Genomic DNA, 25,487 nt, shown 5'->3' with positions numbered 1-25,487 from the left:
TAGCAGGCAGTTCCCAAGTGGAGGGTGGGGGCAGAGGCCTCCACCAAGGCCATCAATAACCAGGTGTGAGCTATAGGTCTCTGTGTAATGTGAAGCTCTCCCGTATTTCATTTCTGCACCCAGGGGGCGGCTCTGCAGGATTGCTTACGGAGAGCTCTGTGTCTGGCACCTCTCTCCACAAGGCCCAGGCGCCCAGGGTCCCACCGACCTGCCCAGGAATGCATTACATTGTTCTCTGGTGCTGTAATTTGGCTGCAGGAGCTAGGCTGACGGCCTCCCAGGGAAGAGAAACATACGCTCCCTGGCGTCCTCCCTTGGGCTTCTGCCCTATGACCACAGAGGACATTTAAATAAAACCTCAGAAAGACTGAGGGAAAAAAAATCCTTATTATCTGTCTTATATTAACCCATGTAGAAACCAATGTCCTGAGTGGGTCTGAGAATTTGGCAAAGGACTTAGTGGTTGGTGGTCTTGCTAAGGGAGGTGAGAGAAAGGAGAAGAAACTACTCTCTGTAACAGGGAGGAAGAGAAATGAGGCAGTGAGTGGTCATGAGTCAGACCTACAAGACTTTTAACAGACCCTTAGGGCCAGGCAATGTTTGATCCTTTTAAATAATCTGAAGTCCCTGATTTCACTTTTCCAGCATCATTGTAAGGAAGAGTATGGATTCATGTTATTATTCAAGGCTAGCAATGATACAAGCTGGCCCTTATCTGCAGGGCTCTGTTAAGGCTGGCATTCTTGCTTTTACATAAGAGAAATTGGCTATAGGCTATGCAGCTGAGGTACTTAAGTCATGTGCCTTCTCTGAAAGATTCTAAGATCCTTAAAGGATAATGTCTTTCAGGTTAACCTGGTATCCAAACAGCACTTTCTGCAATGCATTATACCTAAATATTCAAAGCTAAAAGAAATGAAGACCGACAGCAAGGAGAGGAGGCAGGCGAAGAGACTGCTGATCCCAGGGACTGAGCTCTATTGAACTGAGGAGATGGGAGCGGGAGAGACCAGGGACAGTGAGTGAGTAGCAGCAGAAGTAAGTGGGGCCTTGACTGCACCAAATAAAGTTCTTATATTGTTGCTTCTTCCAAAGGAATTAGTTTCTGTTTGTATAATGTAGAATGGACGTCAGTTGTTTAAACCCAATCAGAATGCAGAGGCAAGCTAAGGAAGAAGAGGAAAAATTAATTGCTTGGCCGCCCCTCCTTTTTGGAGCCACATAGCCTCTATAGCGGGGCTTACATAGACCTCTTTTCTCTCACTATCCACCTCACTTTTCAGATCTCTCACTCTGGATAGCTTGCTCTTCTCTTAACCATTTATAGGAAATTGCAAAACTTGGGCCTTTATGAACTAGAATTTGGAGCCCAGGGAAAAGCACAGAGCAGTATGAGATGCCAGCAGAGGCCCACTTCCTTCCACAGGGTAAGAACCAACAGAGAATAAGATACTAGAACACAGGTGGACTTAGCTCAGGTTGATTTGCCATGGCAGGCCTAGGCTGTCATTTATGTTCTAACCTGGATGTTCTTGTGAGAGCTGGAGCTAACTGGCACCTGAGGCTCCTCCCAGTGGCCCAGCGTACAAGACAGCACCCTCTTGTAATTCTTTCAACCCGATTCTTGAGTTTAGACTGACTATGACCCCCTTACTTTCCCACTACCCTAGAGCTTTCCTCCTCTTAATCCCAGCTCAAGATGTCAGAAACTCTTCTTTTCCCCTCCCATTTCCCCCTCCCTAACCCCACCATTGGCTCATCAGTTATCCAGTTGACTCCACTCTGCAAGGAAGACATTCCCCTGGCCTGACTCACTCAGTCCCGTTTCTCCACAGGAATCCCCTCACCGCAGACCACAAGGGCCCTGACTAGCTCATGTTTTGTGTTAATGGATGTGAAACCGGAGCAAACCCCCTCACCAAGAGAAAAACCACCCTAAACTCTCCCACACAGGTCTCAGCAGGTTACACAAATATTAGTCCTATCATCCAAATAAATCTGCCCCCATGGCCCAGAGCTATGGCTCCCCCATCCTCTTGCTGCCTGTGCAGAGTAAAGCTGCTCCACAAACATGGGAGGACCCCAAGGGGTGCTGGAGAGGAATTCGGGAAAGGAGGGGGCCTGCATTCAGAATTTCTTGTGTAGGCGCCTTAATCTACAGCCTGCTGTCAATACTCTGTAGTCCCAAATTGAAGATTCTGAGAAAAGTAATGATGAGCTAGACCAGTGAGGGGCTTCAGTAAGAGGGTCTGTTAGCTGGAGTTTGGGGCATAATTAAAACTCAATGTCTGAGATAAGTTCATACTCTCATTTTAGAGATGAGAAGATAGAGGCTCAGAGAAGTTGGGTTATCTTGCTCAAAATATCAAACACAGTTAACTGGCACAGCTGAGATTTCAGAACCCTGCTCTGTCGTAACTGCAGATTTCTGCACCATTCTGCTTCTTTAAAATATCAACAGGTAAGAGATGACCACTGTCCCAGTCACATAAAAATAGGACATCATGGTTTCTGGGACTCTCTGTCCTACCCTCTGGCTTACTAAGCCTGCTGTCTCTGGAAACTCCACCACTGCAGGCTTCATTAGGCAGTGGGTAGGAGCACAGAAGGAGCGCCCCTGTTTAAGCAAAACATGGGGCGAAGGATAATAATCACCAGGGCTTGAAGAGTCACTAAATAAAGACTTGTTGAATAAATGGGGAAACGCTGCTTTCTAAGCTTTTTACCACTTTGGCCCCAAGCCCCAGCTCTCCTTCCCTCTGTAACCACTGGCTCCCGCTCCCAGCTTCAAAGGCTAGGATCCTCTCCTAAAAGTTGCCAAAGCCAGAGATCTCTACCTGCCTAGTATACATTGATGATTTATGTGGGGCCTTGAGATCAGGCTTGTTACCTTCTCCCACCTTCCATGAGTCACATACCTTTTATTTAGTGTTTTTCAAACCTGGCTGACCACCAGAATAATGAATGAAAAGTTTTAAAAAGTAAAAAGCCCAAGGCCTAGGTAGACCTACTAAATCACCCTTTCTTAGGAGTGTTCCAGGGTATTCTAACGATGTACTAGGCATGGCCTGACACTGCATGCTGCTCAGTTTGAACAGGCAGAAAGTGAGCAAAAGGGGCAGTGCTGGCTGATACAGGTCGAAAAGGACAGATTGGTAGAGAATGTATGTTTGTATAGTTATGTAATTTTTTTTCTCCTACAAAACACAGCAGTTTATAAACATATGAGCATGTGAATGGAACCTTGTCAACTATGGCTAACTCTTATCTAGCAACCCAGGCTCTTGATAATGAAAGAATGTTGTAGCCGAAGAGTTCCTTTTAGGGTACCAGGCAGTCTGCTCAAACTGACCCAGGGAAGAGATACGTAGTTTCATCTCTGTCCCATTTACCCTCAGCCAGGTAGGAAAAAAGAAGTTCTCCCCAGGTACCCTTTCTCTTGCACACACAAGAAGTGTCAGGAAGCCAGTGCAAGGGAAAGGAAAAACGAGCCTTGACCATGTGCTTCAGTGCCAACTCCTATCACTCTGAAGTCCCCCTGCCTCTTCCACTCTCCCTTCTAACCTCCAGAGTGGGGAGTCAGGGAGCAGCTCGTTTTTTTACATCCCCTATCAACTCATTCCCAGGGCTAAGGAACCAGCCAGGACCCGAGAGGCCCTCTGCATTACTCTCCCAAGTCCTTAAATAGAAGCTGTAGCAGCCCAGGGTTGAGGGTGGAGGAAGGTGTGCATGCAAAGATCTTGTGCTTTTGAGTCAGGAGGTTTGAAGTGGAGGGATGAGTGAGGTATTTATGTATTCAGGTCTGATCCAGCCACTCTGCCTTCTTGGGGGCCTTGCAAGTATGGACGTCCACAGTGTTTCTGCATTCCTTGCAGCGCACAGCACAGCACCAGTGGAATTTGCACTCACACTGGGTGACGCGGGTAACTCGAGTTGTGTCATACCCTCGGCCGCAGCACATGATTTCACAACCGTCTGTCCCTTTAGATGTCTTGCTGCAGACACGGCCTGCAGTGCCTAGGGAACCTGGGTCAGGGAAGAGAGAGAGTGAGAACCAAGTTACCTCTTAGTCCAGCCGCTCTGGTTCCCTTACCCACATCCTCATGAGGAAACCATAAAGAATCCCTTTTCCTGAAAATATACCCACTAGCCAAAATGATCATCTCCTCACTGCCCTGTGCACCAGGCTTGTTTCTTACCATCAGCAAGGCTCCCCAAAGACCACTGACTCTTCCTGCAGTGCCTTCCCTGCCAATATACATCTTCATATCCCCATTCAAAGCCTAGCCTTAAATACCGTAATTGTTCAGACTGGGTGAGGGCTCCCTATTTTATGTGTGAAATTTTCCATAATAAAAAAAAATTTTTAAAACAGCCTATAATTTCCTTTTTCTAAGAGGTTTTGCTACAACTCTAATCCAGCTACCATTTGTGAGTATTTTGGTCCTTAGTTTATATTTCATTAAGTTGTACTAAACAGGGAAGTAGTATCGCATGACCATTAAAAGCATGAGCCTGATGTCAGATTGTTTAGGTTTAAAATCCAGGTCTTCGCTTCTTAGCTGTGTGATCTAGCAAGTTAATCTCTCTGGGCTTTCGTTTTCTCCTAAGAAAAGAGGCATAATAGTAGCACCTACCCAGCAGATTGTTATGTCTATAATCTCTGTTCAACTGAGGAGGGGAACTGATTAGCATTACTGGCAGGAGGCATATCTCTAAGGAATTGCTAAAGAATATCCCTTGCCTTACCTCATGGTAGGAACTCTTGAAGGGTAGAGATGGTGTCATCCCTCTGAACAGATATTACTCACAACCTCATTCTGACTGATTTATGCAAAAGAGATACTGCCAACAGATGACAAAATCATAGAATTTTGGATGGGATGGATCCTAGAGAATATCTACTTCAACCCTGTCCCAGAGGGAAAGTGACTAGCCTGGGGGCTGAAGAGGGGAAATAAATTAACTGATTTCTATAGCAGTAGTCTCCACGTGCCACTGGACGTGGACGGAACATGCTAGTACTTCTGTATTTGTTTTTTATCCCATCAATTTAAAATATCTATTTTGTATGTATGCTTTATAATGCACACATCAGTATAGTGGGACATAGATACAATTCATCAGTAAATATACATTTTTTGGAGTATGTGTGCAAATTTTTTTTTTAATGATAGGAGTATACAAGCCAAAATGTTAGGAGACCACTGCTCTAGAGAGTGGGCTGACGAGGTCTACTACATATGTTACTCTCTTACCTTCAAGGGCTGGGTCTTAAGTCATGTCTCTTGTGCACCAAAAGCCTCTTCTACATTCTGGAGCTGAGCTGTCCAATGTAGCAGCCACTAGCCAAATGCAGTCATTTAGATTTAAGTCAATTAAAATTAAATAAATGTTAATACTTAGCTCCTCAGTTATACTATCTATATTTCAAGTGCTCAGTAATCACACGTGACTAGGTGGCTACTGTACTGGAGAGCACAAAGGGAGAACACTTCTATCATCGTAGAAAGTTCAGTGGGACAGCACTGCTTTGGCGTACTGGCTCCACACTCCCTTCTGGGATGACTCGTACCCTTTGAATTCCAGGCCCCACTTTGGGTTTTATGAGATCTAATTTTATGCCTCTTGAGAAAAACCAACACACATATGACTCATGCTCCATCCTAACTCCGAAGATCCTTCCCCAAAGGTGCATTTTAGGATGATAGCATAGGCTTGAATAGCACAGCCTCGGATGTTGTGGAATTATTTCTAGGCATTTAGAGAGTAGCCCTCTGAATTACACCACATGGGAAGAAAACAAACTGAGTGGCAGGAAATCACTAAGAGAATCAGAAGTGCTTTCTCAACCTTTTTTCTCCTAGCACCCTTCAAAGTACACAAACTACTTTCTCTGTTACTTGGGTGGAGTCCCACCCTGTGTCTGTGCCCAGTTTTGCTCCAAGCCAGTTGCCTCTCCAGGAAAGACAGTGATGCATGAAAGCAAATAGTATGAAGGACAGCCGAGATTTCTGACTTCCCCTCACCCAAGTCCGGACTGCTAAGTCTGCAGAGAAGAGCCTGAGAGCCCATGACAGTAACCAGGGGAAGAGCAGTTCTGTTGCGTCGCAGGGTGTTCCTAGTTTAACCTTTCTGAGCCTGAAACATGAGCCAGGATAGTAACTTCCACTCTTTTGGTGGGATACCATATCACCTTCCAGCATTCCCAAGAATTCAACCACAGATATCTGAACAGATTAAAAACTGATTTGCTGCTTTCTGCCAGGGGTTAGCCTTTGGTAGAGATCTCTTCCTTGCTTCCCCAACCCCATTTTAGAATCTTCAGTAGCAGCACACTGGCTAAACCCTTCCAAGGTCATCCATGGTCTATTTCCAACCTGTCTGTCTACGTTTAATCTCCCTTCCCCAAAACCTTCATTCAATCAGCATATTCAGCTCTCCATTCCTGGAACAGATCACGTGCTCTCCCACCTACCGCTCAACTCACGTGCAGAGGATACCCGCCTGTTCTCTCTGGCTACCCAGATAATCCCCACACTTTGAGAAACAAATGTCACACTTTCCAATAAACTTTTCTTGATTTTTGTCTTTTGCAGTTGCATTTGTCTGCCTGTTATATCTCATTTCTTTAGCTAGACTGTGAAAAGCCAAAACATAGACTCCATCTTATGCTTCTGCCTAGCCCATACATTGCTTGGTACTGAAAATGGGTGATTCATTTAAACATTCACTGAGTAGCACGTACTGTACCCTAGATGCTGGGGATATAAAGGAGTGGTGTCATCTCAGGCCGCATGGTGCTGAGTCTAGCCTCCTCTCTGGGCAGATTCGGGCCTGGCAGACTGGGCATAAATCAGCAATCTGACAAGGTTTAAATGTCTGACTGATTCCTCCAGTGGCTCCTCTTTCCCTAACTCCTGAGGCGGAACAGACCACAACTAACTGGAGGTGCTGCGCTAAGAACTGGGGCTTCACGTTCCTACCTGCTTTCCTTACTCACCTGCAGCCTTGTCCAAAACACAGTAGTCTGGGGAGTTGTCAAAGTAGACAAGGTCAGTCCGGGTGGCACGGCGATAGCCTTGGCGGGCTGCTGTGAAGTTGGCACCATCCTGGGTGGCCGTCACCTGCACGGCCCCGTCATAGCGCCGCCGCAGGTAATCACCTGTGCGGCGGAAGTCTGAGAGAGCACGCCAGCAGGTGCGCAGAGTACAGGAGCCACTCACGCCGTGGCACTTACATTCCAGCTTCAGAAACCGCCGCACAGCCTGGGAGGTGGGGTGGCAGGTAAGGGAGAGGCAGCCAGTCAAGGTACTTTATGTCATCCCCAGGACTAAAAGCATGAGTGCGCTGAGGTCTGCTGGTCCTGGCCCTGGATGGCCAGTGGAGCCACTGGTTGGTCTCTCCCTAGTCGGATCCCACCCTTTATTCCGGCTCAAACTCAAGAACCTCTTCTCCCAAGAAACCTTCCTGGACCAACAGTGCTTTCCGTTTCACCAAAGCCCACTTTAACTTTAAAGCCCCAGGATTCTGTTTCACTGTTACGGTACGCTGGCACATGCTTTAGTTTTCACGTGTTTTAGAGTCAAGGCACCTTGCCTTCTGCTTTTGTTGCATGTTATTGTCCAGCACAGTACTAAGCATTAGGAGGTACTCAAAGACCAGTGAACTGACTAAATAAGCTCTTATCCACCCCACTCTTTATGGAGGCAGTTCTTTTCCTTCTTAAGTTATTTCCCTTCTTTTCTCCACCTTTCCCTACTTTCCACCTATGTGAAGACTCTCTATGCACCAGGTTGAACCTAGGCATTCCTAAGGTACCTTGTATTCTCTGTTCCTGTTCCAGGGGTTGGGGCTTTTGGAGGCGATCGAGAAGCCTTCAGTGCTTCCACCTTCACATTCAGTCCATGATCACACAAACTGGTCACCCCCAGTAAATATGAATGTACACGCGCAGACATGAGTACTGACCGTGCGACCACAGCGGTTGTTATGTAAGTTCATGAGAGCCCGGGCATCCTTAAGCCTCTTCTCCTTGGCATCCACGAAGGCCTTGGCAAAGCGAACACCATAGTGAATGTTGTCACTGCAACCACCCCAGTCAAAGTCCCCACGTTGGTCATGGTGTCGGCCACGGGTATAGGGGTCACAGCTGCACACACTCAGTTCACCCTGGCTACAGGCCCGAGTGATAGCATGGACCACTCCTGCTGAAGAGATGGCATATACAAATGCTGCCTCCCGGCTACCTGGAGAGAAAGGTAGAAGCGTGTTTTAGGAAAGAGGCCCCTGTATGTCATCAGCCCACACAACCTCCCTCTCTGAAACCTGTTCCCCTTTTCTTCCCAGGGCAACCTCTGCACCTCCTTTATTCAAGGTACCCTTCTCTTGCAAGAGCATTCCCCAGAGTATCTGACCTCTTCCCCCAGCCCTCACAGCTCTCTATCCACTTCTTTGTATATCTGACCTCTTTGGCTGACCTGTACTTCTTCCTTCCAAACTCCCTGGTTCCATCCATTGAAGAGTTTCACAGTGAATCATTCCCTCCCACTGAGTGCCAACCCTGGCTTAGTGAAGCCTGCCTTGGTCCACATCCAGGCCTTTTCAGGCCCACTCTGCTGGACAGTTCCCCTGCAGTGGAGACCCCATCCCAGAGGTCATCCTATTTGGAGAGACATGAGAGACATGCTACTTTCCCCAGCCTGCTTTCTTTCCTCTCTGCTCTTGGGGATTGATGAATCATCGCTCTTGTCCTTCTGACACCTCCAGATTCTCATCTCATCCCCTTTCTCCTAGTTTACTGTTTAGCTCTCCTTAGCTTTTTCGCTGAGCCTGGTCCAAGCCGCTGACTCTCCAAATATTTACATATCACCTTTCTGTTTATCCCTTGCTCCCATTACTATAGTGTTGGGACTGTTGGGGTGAGGGCAGCGATGGTGTTGGTAAGAACAGAGCAGCCATTCCCAGTCATCAGCCTTACAGTGCATGGAAACCTGCAGGCTAGGGGTTCGGCGGGGGAAGGTAAAGGTAGGAAGAAAGATGGAGGTACTAGGGAATGCTGTTACTTTGTTCCATCATCCAAGACCACCGAGATTAGAGGGGCCACTGCCCACATATCTAAGGTACTGAGGGTCTGTACCCAGCTGTATCGTGGGCTCTACCCACAATTCTTTCTCTGATTATGAAGTAGTGTGTGGGAGGGGAGAGAAGGGATCATGGCTCCCCACTCACCACCCCAGGCATTGAAAAGGAAGGAGCTAGGGCAGGGTGGAAGAGGCCCCTACTTCTGAGCATGACTCGGCCGAAGACAGTGTGGTCCCGGTCCAGGGTGGTGCAGTTCCAGCGGTGGTGGCGGAACTGGTGCTGACACTCTCGGATCCATTCTCGGGCACCCTCACCCACTGAGCGCATGATGTCTGGGTAACGCTGGCACAGCTGCCGCTGCCGGCTCACCAGACCAGGGATATTGTCACAGATCACTCGGGCCCCCAGTGCCCCAATGTACCTGCAAGGTGGAGATGGCCTTGTCAGAGCATCCCGGCTTTTTTTCTGCATTAGGAGGGGAATAAGGAGGGGAAAGTTTGGCATTCAGACCTTGGAGAGGATCCTTCCTCTTCCCCCAGCCCGTATTCCCCAAGGCCAATGAGTAGAAGCAATCCCCACAAGCTCTGAAGAAATAGTTAAGCAGTTGCAGAGAGAGTAATTGAGTGGTCTCCCACCATTACCAGTTCCCCAACGAAAGGCCAAAGTGACACACCCTCCCAGAACACAGGCCAGGCATGTGTCACATACACAGAAGCTGTGGGCATATCACACAAACCCATTGCCTGTTTGTTTAATAAACATTAAGAGCCTCACGGAAAAATAAACTAACAACACAGGAGTCTGAGACAACACTGTTACACCCACACGTAAGAGGCATGTCCTGCATGGCTGGTCCAGAAAGATATGGCTGGGGGAAGAAGGATGGAGACAGGGAGGGGCGAGTGGGAAGAGATATACTGGGCAATTTTGAGTAATGTTTACAGCTGTAGTCAGAACCATGTAGCTAAAAGTCTACATTTCCAGTCGGGAGGTCTGGAGAACACTCCACCCCAACTCTCCTCTCCATACCCTTTGCTTCCAGGCCCCACTGCCTTTCTTAACTAATGAGTCTTTCAAAATCATCCTTCCCAGCTTACAGGGCATGATGTCCCGAATGGATGGGCAGAGGGCTGTTTGCAGTGGGAAGCCAAAGGCCAAGATCTAGAGTAACAGAGTAACGCTCCTCCCTATGTTCCAGTCCCCAGTCTGCCCAACGTGAACAGTTATACGGAGATCAATTGAGCGGGGTACTAAAAGCTAACTGGGTTGCTCGAGTCATTCTCAGTTTTCTCAAGGCAATATTTTTCCTTCATTTAAATACTTTAAGCCCTGGACTCCGCCACAAGCCTCAGAAAGAACACTTCAGAGAGCAGACAGGAGTGCATCATCCCCTTTTCTCCCCAGAAGGCCACCAAGTGAGATCTGACCCATACACCCACTCCACAATCCCCTTCTCTCTCTCCAACACCCCCAGCGCCTTCCTTGATTTGCTGAGAATTCTCTGTTCTCCTAACACATCAAAGGGACTCCTCCTCTCCCCTCTTCTGAACAGGTGGGGGCCATGAGGGCAGTTGCTGCTCCAGACAGAAAAGATTTGGTTTGGGCTGTGAATGAGCCTGTGGTTTGGGAAAGGCCTCAAAATGGGCCTAGAAGTGGGTGAGGAGAAGGGAGGGTGGCCAGTGGGGAGAAGGGAAAAGCCGGACTGTCCTGGCTGTATGTCCTCTGTAACCCGTCCCCACCCCCCCACATTCGCACACTCGGCCCTCACCCACAGACTGGATCACCGCTGGTGACACCAACTCAAACAAACACAAGGAGGGCTGATGCTTGCCTCTTCTGGAACTCAGCAGGGCTGATGGGGCCCATCTGTCCCGGGGGAAGGGGTGAGAGGGCTGGTCCACCACTAACAAATCCCATGGAATCAGTGTCCCCAGCACTGTCCATCAGGGCAACAGCTTCCAGGAACAAACAAAATAAACACCCCAGACTGGGCCAGGCCGGAAAGGGCTGCCTGACGCACAGCCGGGAGTTACACCCACTGCCGCGGTGCTTTGTTTGGAGAATCAAGACAGTTGGAGTTGGAGCCTGTCCCTGTCTCACCACCATTCTGCTTCCCCAGTTCAGCCCAAGTACTGCTCTAGGCAATGGGTGTTTGTTTTTTTTACTGGGGCTTGGGAAGAGGGGGGTTGGATGGGAATGGGAGACCAGTAATCCAGCCCTCATGAGACAGTCTGGAGTGGGGCAGGCCAAACTCTGGTAAAAAGTCCTTCCTGTGGTCTGACTTAACTCCATGCTGCTGCAGCCCACATTGGTCCTTCTTGTTACATCCTCACTGAGCGTGGGAACATTGTTCAGTGTCTAAGACAGGAAGATAATTAAGTTTCTCTACTATCACCGTTACCCCACTAAGTAGCTGCTTCAAGATTCTGCAAAGCAGGGCACTTGCCTCCTGACCAGCAGTCAGCCCCTTGTAGTCAGTGTGGGGGCCTCCAGTGAAACAGCCTGAGACCCAGCCCATCCTCCTCTCAATTCAGCAGATGCCTGCAAAATGCCTACCATGTGCCAAGCACTGAGCTCAGCCGTTAGGGGCACAAAGATGTTTAAGGCATCTCCCAGCTGATGGGCTGGTAGATGGGTGAGATGCCTCTGACTTTGTAGCTGTGTTTCCCTTCCAGAAGTTTTTACTTCCTTCCCAATTTCCTGCCACACAATGCTCTCTTCACCTGCCTCCTTTGACAGAACAGCTCATACCCTACTCTAGCTCCTTACTACTCAAGGTGTGGTCCCGAGAACCACAGTATCAGCATCTCCTGGGAATCTGTTAGAAATGCAGAGCCCAAGGCCTCATTCCAGACCCACTGAGCTTGCATTTTATCAGTATCCCCAGCTGATGTAGGACCTGCGGCTCTACAAAGGCACAGGGTTTTCTGTGTTTTGTTCACTTCAGTATCCCCAGTACCTAGAACAATGTCTGGCACAAAGCAGGGACTCAATAACTACTTGTTGAATAAATACCTAACCTGTCTGATTTCCCTCCCTTCTCCCCCTAGCTAGCTATAAACCTCATTTCAATTATAGCTTTATTCTTTATCAACATTGCTGGCCTATCTGCAGATGTTTTAGGTTTGCCTCTCTAATGAGGCCAGGGATCCTATTTTTATTTACCTCTTTTCTTTTACAGTCCTTAGTGTATGTACATGGTTTAGCCCAGGCCATATAGGGCTTTGAACACAGGGATAAAACTATGACCTTCCCTGAATATCTTAATAACAATATCATTTACATGGCACTTTATAGTTCACGAAACATTTTTCTACACAAAAATCCTACGTGAGAGAGAGAGAGAGATCTCCATTTCACAGGTGAAGAAACTGATGTTCAGGGAGATTAATAATACCCAGGTCTGTCCATCAAGGCTAGTCCGAGGAGAAGTGGGGTGAACCAAGGACATCTGATTCCAAAGTCCAAGCTCATTTTCAATTCCAGGCATGAGAGAGACACACAGTACTTAACCAGGAGTAGACCACTCTGGTTCCAAAATTGGTGTGAACTTGAGTTTCTCGCCACTCCCCTCCTATCCCTCACTTTCCTCATGTGTGAAATGGGGATAATAATAGTATCTGCTTCACTGGATTATTTGGGGGACTGAAGAAGATAATGCTTATAGGTGCTTAGCCATAGTGTCTAGAACTTAGTAAGGGTTCATTAAGTGGCAGCTGTTACTGATAACAATAATGTTAATGTTCCCCTCTCTGTGCATCCATGAACACAGTCCTGCTCTTGTGATTCCCTACATCCAACCCCCTGCAGAAAGCAAAATGGAACAGGGGGGCACATGCCAGGAGATCCCTGTTTCTTGTTCTATTTTTCATAGATTAAGTACAGAGCATCCATTTCCTTCTGCAGTTAAAGGTCTGAAGAGGGAAGGAGTGGTTGGAGAGTAGGGGGAAGAGTTGTGAGGAAGATCAGACTGTTAGCTGGTGATAGTGATGAGTGGAACACGGATACACAGAGTCAACAGGCATCTCTTCAGGGAGTTGTACAGAATATCAACTTTGCTGGGGTTTTTTTCCTAAGGGAAAGAGAGGTAATCACCTTGGGGGCCTGACCTGCCTTTAGGAAGCAGCTTTCTTCTTTATCCCAGAAGTGATGACCACTGAGGCCTGCAGTTATGACCTGTGTGAGGCAAGGAGACTGAAATGACCTCTGTACTCACTGCCCATCCTAGCCCCTCCATTTCACAGGGATGGCTGAATCCCTCTGTATCACCCGCCTGCCGCCCTCCATACTAGCTCTTCCACCTAGGAGTTTTTCCAAAATCTTTAATATGAACCACATGGGGGGAGAGTAATAGAGGGAGAAGAGAAAATGGAGGGGGAGTAGCCAAGGGGACAAAATGGACAAAAAGACCCTAGTTGGGTCTTAGGAACCACCACCAGGGTGCTGAATTTACAGTGACACTTCCTCATTTAAACACCAAGTGGAACAAGACTGCCTCCAAAATTGGTAAGAAGCAATCAAGAGTCCCTAAAAGCAAACTGCCATCTGGGATGGGCAGTGGCATTTTATCTTCTCTATACAAAGTCACTGAAGACAAAAGTCCCCAGCCAAACTGAGCCCGAAAAAGTAAAGGGTGGCTTTGATCTCACTCTGAACTTTGAAAGGTTTCTCTCCTCATCATTTTCTTCCTTTTCCCTTTCTGAAGGAATGTTTTAAGCCAGATGTAAGATATGGGCCTCCCTGTTCCCCCATCCAGAACCCCCCTCCTTGCCTTCCCCAACACTGCAGAAATAAAAAAGATCCAAAGGAGAGATTTTTCTGAAACAGGAAAACGGGGTGGGGTGGGAGTGGGGGTGGGGGGGTGGTAAATGGGGTTGGAGAAAGACGCATCTTGAAATGATAGGAATCTGCAGCTCAAGCTTGCTGGCCCCTCAGCCCTTCCAGCCAAGATTCCAAGTCCTGAGGAGAGAAGCCACAGGGTGCAAGGGGAGAAGAGACCACACTTTGTGGGGTAGAGGGAGGCTTGGGGGGAGGGGCAGAATAAGGAAAGGAAGCGTGGGGCACTGCATGGGTAGAGAGGGGCAATAGCCCAGTCCAAGAGGCCAGTTTGACTGGGGGGTGAAAAGGAAAGATGAGAAGACGGAGTCATTTCTCAGTTCAACTCTCTCCCTGCCCAGCCCCTAGAAGGTGGGGGCAGAGAGAGAGCAGCTCGTTCTCCTGGGAGAAAAAGATGAGTGCCATCCAGAGCTTGAGGGTGGGAGATCAGAAGAGAACAGATATCCAGTGGATTTTTAATGCTTTTTGCCTCATCTGCCGTCTTAGAAGTGTCTGGAGTCTAAAGACTGCAAGAAATCTTAGGAGAGGATCTCTTAATGCTTTGGGACTCCAGAAGCCTCTAGTTCTTGGAGGGGAGAGATGGGAGATGGGACCATCTAGAGCAGAACAGGAAGAAAGGAGGAAGATATCAAGGTTCGAAGTGAACCTCAAAACAGATTGAAGACAAAATGCCTAAAGTATGCAAACCCAAGTATTTTGTTTGTTTTAATTGTGGGAGTTAATGGAGTAGTTTTTTGCCTCGATTCCATTTCTAAACCTTGCGCTGGGTACTGCTGCCTCACCAAAACCTTCCTGCGTTATCGGGTGGGGGTAGACTAGCGAGAGGCTCGCCCGCCCTTGGCAGCTGTCCCATTCTCCACCTCTGGGTGGGGGCAACTTTAGGCGATCAGGGTGTCCTTTTGGACGGCCACGGAAGGCCCCAGATGGACGATTGGTTCCTTGAATCCATCCTGAGAGAAACTCGGATAGTAGTTTTGCCCTAAGAGGATTGAGCTGAAATAGAGTGGGTCTGGGAAGCCTCAACGACCGGCCGTCCTTACTCCAAATACCCAGCGCTCACATCACCCAACAGGGAAGGAGGGGCGCCCCCTTATCAACTACCCCCATCCCCGCCCCCCTCCGCCATCCGGATCGTCTCTTACTTGGTCAAAGCGACAAACTAGTCTCCTGAGCCGCGCGGATGCCGGGAGCTATATTCCTTTCTGGCGCGTTCGGCCTTTCTAACCCAGCGCCTCACCCTCTCATCCCTAAGAGCCGCACTCACCACCAGGACGTGTCTACGCGGGCCGGCAGCATCAGCAGCAGCAGCAGCAGAAGGCAGGCAAGACTCAAGCGGGCCGAAGCCCGAGAGCCGTCGAGGGCCGTGGGTCTAGGCGCGGGCGCGGGGACAGGGGCGCGGGCGCGCCGAGAGGGGAGCTGCGCGGCTTCCTCCGCACCACTCGGCCTCAGCATAGCTCCCCGAAGACTCCCGCCACGCGGCCCGGAGGGGCGTGGAGGGCACCGGCTGAGGGTACTCAGGCTGCTCCTACTTCACCCCCTGGGGGGCCATAGGGCTTGCTGGCGGCTGGGGACCTAGGGGCACCTAGAGTCCAGGAGCCGGGGCGCCAGGTCCCGGAGAGGGGCGCAGGGAGCGGTGTCCGGAAGCCGACGACGGCGCGCCGAGCTCGGGGTCTGGGGTGCGCTGCCCAGGCTGGGATGCGGTGTCAGGGGGTCGGCGGCGCCGAGTGGGGCTGCGGACAGAGTGTGCGGACAGCCCCTCCGGCCGCGGGCTCTCATTGGACGGCGCGGGGCGGGGCCGAGGCCGGGGACACGCGCGGCCCTCAGGGCGGCTCCGCCCGCGCCAGCCCCGAGCGCTCTGCGGCGCCCTAGGTGTGGCTGCAGCCTCCGCCCCTCGGCGCCCCAAGCACCGCGCCGCGCCCCCACCTGCTCGCTAGGGACGCGACAGGGTGCAGCAGCGCCCTTCAGAGCTCGAAGAGCCCGGTCCCTGCCGACGCCGCGCCACCGGGTCCTAGAGCCCTTCATTCGGTAACCCCAGCCGTCGTGGGTGATGGTCAGGAGTGCCGAGTGAGGGGGTAAACACTTTACCCTGTCATCTAACCTACAGTGACACTGGAGCAAGCCACAAAGGATGCAGCCACTTCTTCGGGTCCTCTCTTCGTTCTGGCACTTCTGTGAAATGGGTAGAATCTGCCACGGGGAGTTGCAGGAGACTCTTTTAATTCCTTTTTCAACGCTGCCAACAGGGGCCCCACGGGCAGCAGACTTCAGGTAGGGGCTTCTCACATCTGATATCGCTGCCCCGGGTTCCTCCGACCCGCTGCTCACCGCACCCCCCCCCCCCGCCCCCTACACATAACTTTTAGACGTGGCTCCCACCCGCCTGCCTGGACCCGACGCTTCCCTCCCGTGTTCGGAACGGGAATCGATGGCGAAGCGGAGGGGCACACCTGCGGACCCAACGCGGACTCCCCTCCCTTCCCCGCGCGGGCTCGGCTGAGCTTACTCTCTCCCGGCTTCCCCGTTGCCTCGGTCCCCCACCCCTTCGGGCGGGGCTGCGAGTACGAAAGAATCAGAAACAGCTGGGCAGCCTTCCCGAACCAGAGGCCAGGGTGGGGGTCCTGCTGAGAGAGTGGAAGCCCCGGAGCCATTTCTCTCCTTCGCCTTTCCACCCATCCTCCTCTCCACTGCCCACCCCCACCGCCGGGGGAAGGGGGGGAGGCGTGGTAAAATGGGAAGAGGTGGAGAGGTGCTTGCTGTGGAAACTGACTCTCCTCTTCCGTCCGCACTTCCCAGGCTGGCAGGTAGAACTTCTGGAGGCGGGGTGGCCCTTAACTGAGATGTAAAAATTCTTTTTAAAACCCCGAGTCTTCCAACTTTAAAAGTCCTCCAGGGGTCTGGCTCCAACCCCTTCTCTAGCCTCAGTTTCTCCTGCCTAGCCCCTCATTCCCAGGTGTCTTTCGTGCCTCTCCCCATGATTTATCTAAACTATAAAGCCCTGGTGTAAACAACGCTCTGGAAACTGCCCACCCTCTTCAACCCCAAACTCACTGTCAGTTCTTGGTTGGGGGGTGGGGGGTCTGTGTTAGACTCCGGAGTGTGAGCGGACAGGGCGCAGCTGGCTGCAGAGAGGCTGCAGACATCCCAGAGGCAGATATGAAGGAGAAGGGCTCAGAGAGACCTTTATCCCCTCTCCATCTCTTACTACTTTACCTCACTTTCTGTGGCAGGGAGCAGAGTGAATTCATTAATTCAACAAATATTTAGTTCCTATCATGTGCCAGACTGTGCTAGGCACTGAGGACACATCAATGAACAAAGCAAAATGAATGATTTGTGCCATCACAAAGTTTACCTTCTATTGGGAGAAGATAGACAATAAACAGTAAACGTCATAAGTAAAACCTAGTATGTTAGAAAGTGGTAAGTACAGTGGGAAGCAACAGAGTTGTAAGTAGGCTGATCGGGGTAGATCTCATTAAGGTGACATTCAAGCAAAGACTTGAAGAAGGCGAGGGGATAAGCCAGGCAGATTATTGGTGAAGAGCATCCCGAGCAGAGGGAACAGCCAGCAGAGACTCTAAGTTGGGAGTGGGCTGATGTGCAGAAGCTAGCTAGCGGGGCCGGCCAGCTGGAGCAGAGTGAGCTAGGGAGCAGAAGAGTTCAGATACCTAACAGGAGTGGTCCAAGTCATGCAGGGGAGAAGGTGACCTGGAGTCCAATGGGAGTGAGTGAGGGTTGAATACAGAGACCAAGCAGGGTCCACATGCTGGCCATATCCCTCCCTGCCAACCTGACCCTTCCCATCCCCTTCTCCTGTCTCAGACTGGGAGGCTCCAGTCAACCCTACTATTTGCTCCAAAAGAGGCAGATCTAGGCTGAGCTTCCCTGAGAGGAGCAGGTGAGAAAGGAGTGGGCCCAGGCTCATTCCCGGACAGGCCCCTTTCCTTGGACCACTCTTTCTCCTCCACCCAGCCCAGTCCCACCCTGATGCCGGGCAGCAGTCCGCAAGTTCTGCAAGCTCTGGCAGCCTCTCCCAGACTCCCCACGTGCGTAGGCCTGGGTGTGACTCTGGCCCTGTGTTCATTTCTACATATGGGCCTGAGGTCGCGGGGTGGGGAGCTAGAGATGATCACATCAGCCCCAACCTTGGGTGGACTCGCCCACATGGGCCCCAGACTCACTAACGAGGCCCCTTCTTTGGCTTCAGCTGTCTTCAAAGTCAAGTGGGACCGTGTCTTGGCACAACATAGATGCTCAACTATTAAAGCATGTTGCTGAGCTGAGGGGCCCTCCAGAACCATCAGCAACTCCAAGAGGGAGGGCAGTGGGTGAGGGGACAAGACCGCTCCCCAGTGCTGTCAGGCTACCTCTGCCCAAAAGTGGACAACCCAGGATGGGGTTTTGGTCCTTCTTCCCCTCCCCTCTGAGCCCCCCCCCCCCCGCTCCCCAGGAGGAATCCCGGGCTGCAGGAGCCAGCTGACTGCAAGAGCTGCACTCAGCCACTTAACTAGAGAACAAATACGGAGCCAGAGAAGAGGTTTTCTGGGATCTGCCACTTTGGACTTCAAATCTCAAAATAAACTTCCAGTCTCAAGGTCCTAGACTCTACTGGAGAGCTCAGCTCCTCACGCAAGGGCCTGTTGTGGGGCTTCCAGGCAGAGGGTCAAGGCCAGAGCTCAGGCTAGCGCCTGACCTGCTCCTCCCTCCCATCCCTCACTCCTGTCCACCGTACGTGGAGGCGGGCAGGGAGAAGTCACTGACTAGGGAGTCAAGTTCTGGTCTGGAGGGCCCTGCCTAGAGTCAGGTTGGCACTTACGGAGGGTCTGTTATCTGCCTGGCACTGGCCAGGGCATCCTAAATAACACAGAAGGAGAGAAAGGGACTTACCCCCAAGGCATTTTCATGCAAATACAGTAAAACCACCTGAGGGCTGACAGACAGAAGAGGCCCGAGGAAGAATCCCAGAGCCCCCCGCCCCCCCACCAAGGCCTCTAGATTCTCTGGGGCGCCAGCAGAGCTAGGCCTCCCTTCTTCCTCAAGGTGGCACCACAGCCTCCTGCCCTCTCAAAAGTCGGTGCCCCAAGGAAAAGGGTCTCCCTCACCCCTGGGTCTCACTTCATGTTCTGCTCCCACATGGGGCCACTCAGAGCTAAAATCTATCTTTTTTTCACTCCATTCTCAGCTGTGTGTGGCTGAATGATTTTGAATTTTTCCTGGCCCTTGGAAGTGAGTGGAGATGAGCTAAGGGGAGCTGGGGGGTGAGTAAACAGCTCTTACTCCACCCGGGTCTACCCCCTTTGGAGGCCCCCCCTTCCCTGGGCCCCTTTGGCGATGACCTTCTCTCTTTCCCGGTGGGTGGGAGGTGGTGTGGATGGTAACGAGCGGAGAGAAGGGAGAAAGGCCGAGAAGGGGCTGGGGGGAGGTTTGGATAGGAGTCAAGGAATTCCTGAGCCTGCTGCTTGCACAAGGGGCCCTGAGACGCCTTTCCTGAGAGTTCTTTGCAAACCAAGGCAAGTCTCATTTGAAATGGGGCCAGGTTCACCCAGGCCTCTAGTGCCCCCTGCCCCGTCTCTTCCTCCCCAGCCACACCAGGCAGGTATCTATGGAAGAGTAGGGAGCATGGGAAGAACCCAGGGACTTTTAAAGGGGGTGGGGTGGAGATCTATGCTTTGTACACAGCCTGACCGGCCTCTCCTTGGTATTTATGAGCTCCCAGGCGAGGCATGGAACATGTCTCAAAGAGGCCAGGCCAAGAGGGCTTTAGAGGGAAGGAGCATCCAGCCCCTAACCAGGGAAGGGGACTCAGTGGGGCAGGGCTAGTGGCAGAAACCCTCTTCCTCTCAGCCAGTGGCTCAATTGGGTGGAGGGTAGACTGCTCCCCAAGGGGTCCTGGAGAAAGGAAAAGAGGGAGCTAAGGGAGAAGGGGAAAGAGGAGGGCTGGGGAGGCGGGACCACGGGGGCGGGGCATGGGGGTCTGGAGCCTTTTAGCACTTTGGCTGTAATCAGACTGGAGCCAGGCGGTGGGCGGGCTGACAGCCATCCTGGGCGGGTGGCCCAGGTTCTGTGTGAGGCCAGTGGGTGTGCTGCTGGGATCCTGGGTGGTCACTGACCAGCCTAACCCCAAGGGAGGGTGGTCCCACTTTGCCCCCAGCCCCCCTCTCACAATCTGCCTATATCAGATAGGCTAAGCACTGAGCTCTCTCTCCCCACCACCTGTTCAGGGCCCCAGAACAATCTGGAAGTGAGATTTGCTTCCACTGGACAACAATCTGCAGAGCCCACTGTCTGCCTCCCTCCTACTCTGCCTTCCTCAGTTCACTCTGCCTCTCACTCTTCCCGAGTCTCTTTCCTGTGTCTCCGTCTCTCTGAGTCTGTCTCTGGCTCATATTTCTGTCATTCTGTGTCTGCTCCTCTCTCTTGTTTCTGTCTCTCTGTCTTCATTTATCTCTCTGTGTGTCTATATCTGCCAGCCTTTCCTCCTCTGGCGGAACCTCTGTCTCCCTATCATTCTGTCACGCCTCGTCTCTTGATGTGTATCTCTCTTTCTCTCCAGCTTTTTCTTTTGTGAATCTGTATGACTTTCTTTCTCATTCTTCTTTCACTCTCCTCATCTCTCTCTCTCTCCATGTCTTTTCTGATTCTCTTTGTCCCTGTGTGTCTGTGTTCCTCTCTAATCACCTCCGTGTGTATCTTTGTTACTCTGTGTCTGTCTCTCTCTTGCCCTGTCTTACACCTTCTCCTGCACTCTCTCCAACACAGTGCACAGTGCACTGGACTGAAAGAAATCAGTTTTTTACCCCCAGCTCAACCATGCACAATTTTCATGACTCTGTAAATCACTTTCCCACTCCTGGCCTCAGTTTCCTCACTGGTGAGACAAGTAGAGTGGGTGTCTATTTCCCTCTGTTTGGCCTCTTTTTGTCTTTATCCCACCCTGTTGTCCAAGTCTTCTGCTTCTCTGCTTCCTAAATTTGACCCTGAAGTTAGGACTCTAACCTCCTTCAGACCCCAGTGGGAAGGGATCTCTGTTACTATCAGCCAGCAGGCCCCCAAAGGAGAACTCACTCCTTTACCCTCTTAAACATCAGGGTAGATGAGGTCCCTTTCTGGGGCCATGTCTGGGATACAAACCAGATTAGCTCATCTCTCTAATCCTCTTTGTGCTGGGGCCTCTGCCAGGCAGGGACACCCACAGCGCAGAGAGAGGGTGTGTGTGTGTGAGTGTGTGTACAGATTCTTGGAGAAGGCAGGACCAAGGTTCTCCTCCCTCTGCTACCCCTCCTGCCCGAAAAGCCCAAATCAAGCCCTCACTGTGTAAGAAATCTCATCAGGCTTGAGCAAATCAGGCTTTTTTCATAATCCCAGTCTGTTTCTCCCCTCCCCGCCCCATCTCCCTTTCTACAGCCTCTCTAGGGCTGGAGGAATCATTCCAGCTATCCCCCTGTTCCTGAACAGCCCAGAAACCACCCCTCCTCCACACATAACCTATGGCATATGAGCATGTATTCTTCTCCAGCCATTTCAGGAGAATGGTCTTTCTATCCCTTCCAGAAAAGCCTGGGTGTGTCAGGCAGGGAACAGGGGACAGTGGGGGAGAAGAGGAGCTAGGCAGTCCCCGCACTTCACACTTGAAGTTGGAGGCCTCCAGCCCCTCTCTGCAGTTTCATTTGGAGAGGTCTTTCTTGTCTGATAAGATCAAAGCATTCCCTCTGCCAAATCATTACCTTATTTTCGAGGCAATTATAGAACTTATTGTATCAATTAGCCTGGTCTCCAGCTGCAGCCGTTTATCTCTGTCTGTCGTCGTGCGCCTGCAGAAAAAAGGGTCTGCCCGGCCCCGCCAGCCCGGCCAGCGAGGGGAGGGCGGGGAGCAAGGCCGAGGCCCGGGGAGCTGTCCGGCGGCTTTCAGCAGGGATCGGGCAGATCGAGGGCATCCGGGGTGCCCTTGAGGGGTTTGGAGAGCCGGCCAGCTCCGCCTCGCGCGACCCGCCACTGCTGCGGGAGCGCTCTTTTACGTGGGCGGCACACCTGCACGCCTGATGTGGCCCAGGAGGGCGAGCCAGCAGAGCCTGAAGTGGGGACAAGGCCAAGCAGGCCAGGCCAGGGTCCCGGCTCCGCGGAGGAAAACGCTGAGCCGGAGTCAAGATGCCGGCCCCTTCCCGACTCCCGGGTGGGAGACTCACTCTGTGGGCCGTGGGCCGTGCGCCCCGCAGTGGCGTTTCCTGGAAAAGCATGGCAGGGCGAGCTTCGACTTCGTGGGGACTCGTGCGTTTCAGACTGGAAGAAAACCTTAGGAGGGGGTGTATGGCACCAAAAAGTGGGTGTCCTCTTGGGTGCGGGCAGCGCGGCCCGCTTTGCCTCTGCCCTGTCTGCAGCCTCTTCCTGCGGAAGAACCACGCCCACACCTGGTGTAGGGGGGTCAGGTGGGGTCTGTTAGAGCAGTGGTTCTCAGACGTTTTGGTCTCAGTATCCCTTTACACTCTTAAAAATTATCGAGAAGCCCAAAGAGTTTTATTTATGTGGTTATATATATCCATACTAAAAACAAACGCAGGAGCCAAACTCAAAGTGCTCCCAGTGGCCAAAACTGGACAATTTGAGCAACAAAATAGTTTTGGATGATAACGCAAAGTATGAAATAAATATGCATGAGTTATGCATGAGTCCATGCTAATATAAATAAATGACTGAGTAAATAAATATATGAGGAGAAGAGACAAATCTCTCATACAGAAGAATTCCAAATAATGCCCTTAAGGAGGTAGAGTCTTAACTCCCCATTTCTTAAGTGTGGGCTACAGGTTGTGACTTCTGAGGAGTGTGTGTGTGTGTGTGTGTGGCGAGGGAATAACTTTACGTGGAGAAACCTGACAGACCTCAGTCAGGTGATCAAGGTCAACATCAACAGTGGTAAGTCAGGTTGATAGTGTGTATATCCTTGATATGTGATGAAAATGACACTTCACCTCTGTGGTTTTCCTCCCCATAACCCAAGTCTAATTATAAGAAAAACATCACACAAATTCCATCAGAGGGACATTCTGCAAAATACCTGACCAGTAAGAACTCCTCAAAACTGTCAAGGTCATTCAAAAACAAGGAAAGTCTGAGAAACTGTCACAGCCAAGAGGCACCTAAGGAGTCATGACAACTAAATGTAATGTTGTATCCTGGGTGGGACCCTGGAAAAGAAAAAGGACATTAGGGAAAAACTGAGGAAATCTGAGTAAAGTATGGACTTTCGTAAATAATAATAATGCAGCAATATTGGTTCATTAATTCTGACAAATGCACCACACATTTGTAATGTAAGTAAGATGTTAATAATAGGGGAAACTGGATGTGGGGTATGTGGGCACTGTGTACTGTCTTTGTAATTTTTCCGTAAATCTAAAACTGTTTTAAAGAAGAAAGTTTATTTTAAAAGATTAAAATATTTCAAAACATTTATATATTTTAATTACTTTAAAATTAACAATAATAAATCCAATACTTGCCAATATTGTAATGTTTTATGAGAAATAACTATAATTTCCCAGACAAAAACAGTGAGAAGAGTGGCATTATGTAACATTTTTGCAATTATCTTTAAGGTCTGGCTTAATAGCAGGATTCTTATATTTGCTTCTACATTCAATCTGTTGTGATAGTGCAGGTCTTATAGCCTCTGGAAAACACTCTATACTTAAAAGAGAATGAGTGTGAGAAGGTCAAATAACATCTTAGTATTACTATAAACCTCTTTGAGAGCTGCTACTTTAGTGATCTCATCCATTATTGTGATTCTGGATTCCCAATTTGAAATCCCTAGCTCTGAAACATCTCTACTGAGTTCTTCAGTCATGTTTGTCATCACTCGCCTTCCCCCCACCCTCAATCATCTACCCTTTCAACACTTCCCACTCCATGTCAACATGATCATCACTCCTCCAGTCTGTGAAATTAATGTACAAAAAACACTGTGCTTCCTTCCCATTGTGCAAAATTATTTCGTAATGGGACAGTCGCCCCTCTCATTTTTCCTAAACAGCTGAGAAATGTCACAACCCTTAAAATGTCAAATGCTTAATAAATGATTGTTGGATGACTATAGACAATTCTGGAAACAGAGCACTTTCTTTGTCTCTCTTGCCCCTGCAATAGCCTGAGTTTCCACCATGAATGATAACAGTCTGTAATTTAGTAAGTTTGATCTTTGCTTTGCTTTATTTAGCAAAGATTAGTTTCTCTCATTCCATAGCCAGGTAAACCCAATTTGGCCAAGGGATACATTTTTAGGGTAGCTTCCTGACTTCAGAATGTTGGTTTGGGGCATTCAATTTCAGCAGAGATGCTTCCACCACAGAATGCTATTCACAAGCCACAAGGGCTGCCATCCTGTCAACCAAATAATGAGCACTGTTGGGCCACTCTGAGCAAGTAGTTCTTGGAGCTTCGGTCTCCCAGATGATCCAGATATCACTGTCATTTTCTGAGTCATCTTGTAAATTTTTGTGCCTTGTCTTTTATCATGACTGCACACTGCCATTTTTTTAATGTCTCTCCCATCTACTATTCTGTTCCCAGAACCGCTGCCCTCAAGCAGTCCTTAGACCCTCATACCTGAGCTATTAAAGAAACCCCCACTGGTTCTACTCAACCTGCAGGCTCTTCTCCCCAAATGTCTGCCTTCATCACATTGCTCCCTCATTAGAAAGCTTCACTGGCTCCCCACTGCCTGAATGGTGACATAGAAACTCCCCCAGCCTGTTATCTAAGCCTTCAGACAATCAGCCTTCACTTCACTTCACTTCACTTCACTTCACTTCACTTCACTTCACTTCACTGTTTTGTCTGTCACTGCTGTCCCCCTTTGTAAAGGCTCTGCTTTAGCCACAAAGGCATTCATTCTGTGCTCTTTTTTTTTTAAATTGAGTTATACTTGACAAATAAAATTGTATATATTTAAAATGTACAACATAAATGATTGGATGTACAAACACATTATGCAATGATCCTCACAATAAACATATCCATCACTTCATATAGTCCCCTTTTTTTGTGTGTGAGAACATTTACAATCTACTCTCTTAGCAAATTTCAAGTATACAATACAGTATTATTAACTATAGTCACCATGCTGAACATTGGAGCCTCAAAACTTATTCCTCTTATAACTGTCCGTTTGTACCCTTTGATCAAACTCTTCCCATTTCCCCCAACCCTCAGCTCCTGGTAACCACCATTCTACTCTTTTTCTATGAGTTTGACTTTTTTCTTCGATTCCACGTATAAGTGATACCATACAGTATTTGTCTGTCTGGTTTATTTCACTTAGCATAATGCCCTCAAGTTTCATCCATGTTGTCACAAGTGGGAGGATTTCTTGTTTTTTATGGTTAAATAATACTCCATTGTACACCGCATTTTCTTTAACCATTCACCTGTTGATGGATACTTAGGTGGCTTTCATATCTTGGCTGTCGTGAATAATGCTGTAATGAATGTGGTAGTGCAGGTATCTCTTTGAGATACTGATTTTGCTTCCTTTAGATATATTTCCAGAAATGGAATTGCTGGAACATATG

The 25,487-nt window shown here is 49.8% G+C and overlaps 2 protein-coding genes across 9 annotated transcripts in view; one reads left to right on the top strand and one right to left on the bottom strand.

The window, feature by feature from the left end:
• ST7L (suppression of tumorigenicity 7 like) overlaps positions 1-25,487 on the top strand; it is a 121,221-nt gene that overhangs the window by 69,792 nt on the left and 25,942 nt on the right. For 6 of the 8 annotated variants that reach the window (XM_074370170.1, XM_045511689.2, XM_010948316.3 and 3 more), the window contains one exon: positions 850-4,374. The exons of 1 other annotated variant lie outside the window; for it this stretch is intronic. In XM_074370170.1, the coding sequence (XP_074226271.1) occupies positions 850-984 (135 nt within the window). In that variant the 3' untranslated portion in view covers positions 985-4,374. Of the gene's footprint in view, positions 1-849; positions 4,375-25,487 lie in introns of those variants that run through there. One more of the 8 variants, XM_074370169.1, reaches the window with a different exon arrangement.
• Positions 3,166-15,733, bottom strand: WNT2B (Wnt family member 2B). The gene is made up of 5 exons (XM_010948312.3): positions 15,185-15,733; positions 9,285-9,505; positions 7,972-8,249; positions 7,004-7,268; positions 3,166-4,026 (listed from the first exon to the last, which is right to left on the bottom strand). Exons 1-5 carry the CDS (start codon positions 15,370-15,372, stop codon positions 3,797-3,799), a joined length of 1,182 nt encoding a protein of 393 aa, XP_010946614.2. The 5' UTR covers positions 15,373-15,733; the 3' UTR covers positions 3,166-3,796.

The sequence above is a fragment of the Camelus bactrianus genome, chromosome 9 (assembly GCF_048773025.1).
Source record: "Camelus bactrianus isolate YW-2024 breed Bactrian camel chromosome 9, ASM4877302v1, whole genome shotgun sequence".
In the NCBI taxonomy this organism is placed as follows: domain Eukaryota; kingdom Metazoa; phylum Chordata; class Mammalia; order Artiodactyla; family Camelidae; genus Camelus; species Camelus bactrianus.
Note: the sequence above shows the minus strand (reverse complement) of the source record. Positions and strands in the feature narration are given on the sequence as shown.

Excerpts from the sequence above, each read along its gene's own strand:
- WNT2B (XM_010948312.3), bottom strand. The coding sequence starts at position 15,372 with ATGCTGAGGCCGAGTGGTGCGGAGGAAGCCGCGCAGCTCCCCTCTCGG. Across the intron at positions 9,506-15,184 it reads CGCGTAGACACGTCCTGGTG|GTACATTGGGGCACTGGGGG; the intron begins GTGAGTGCGGCT and ends TCCACCTTGCAG. Across the intron at positions 8,250-9,284 it reads CGGCCGAGTCATGCTCAGAA|GTAGCCGGGAGGCAGCATTT; the intron begins GTAGGGGCCTCT and ends CTTTCTCTCCAG.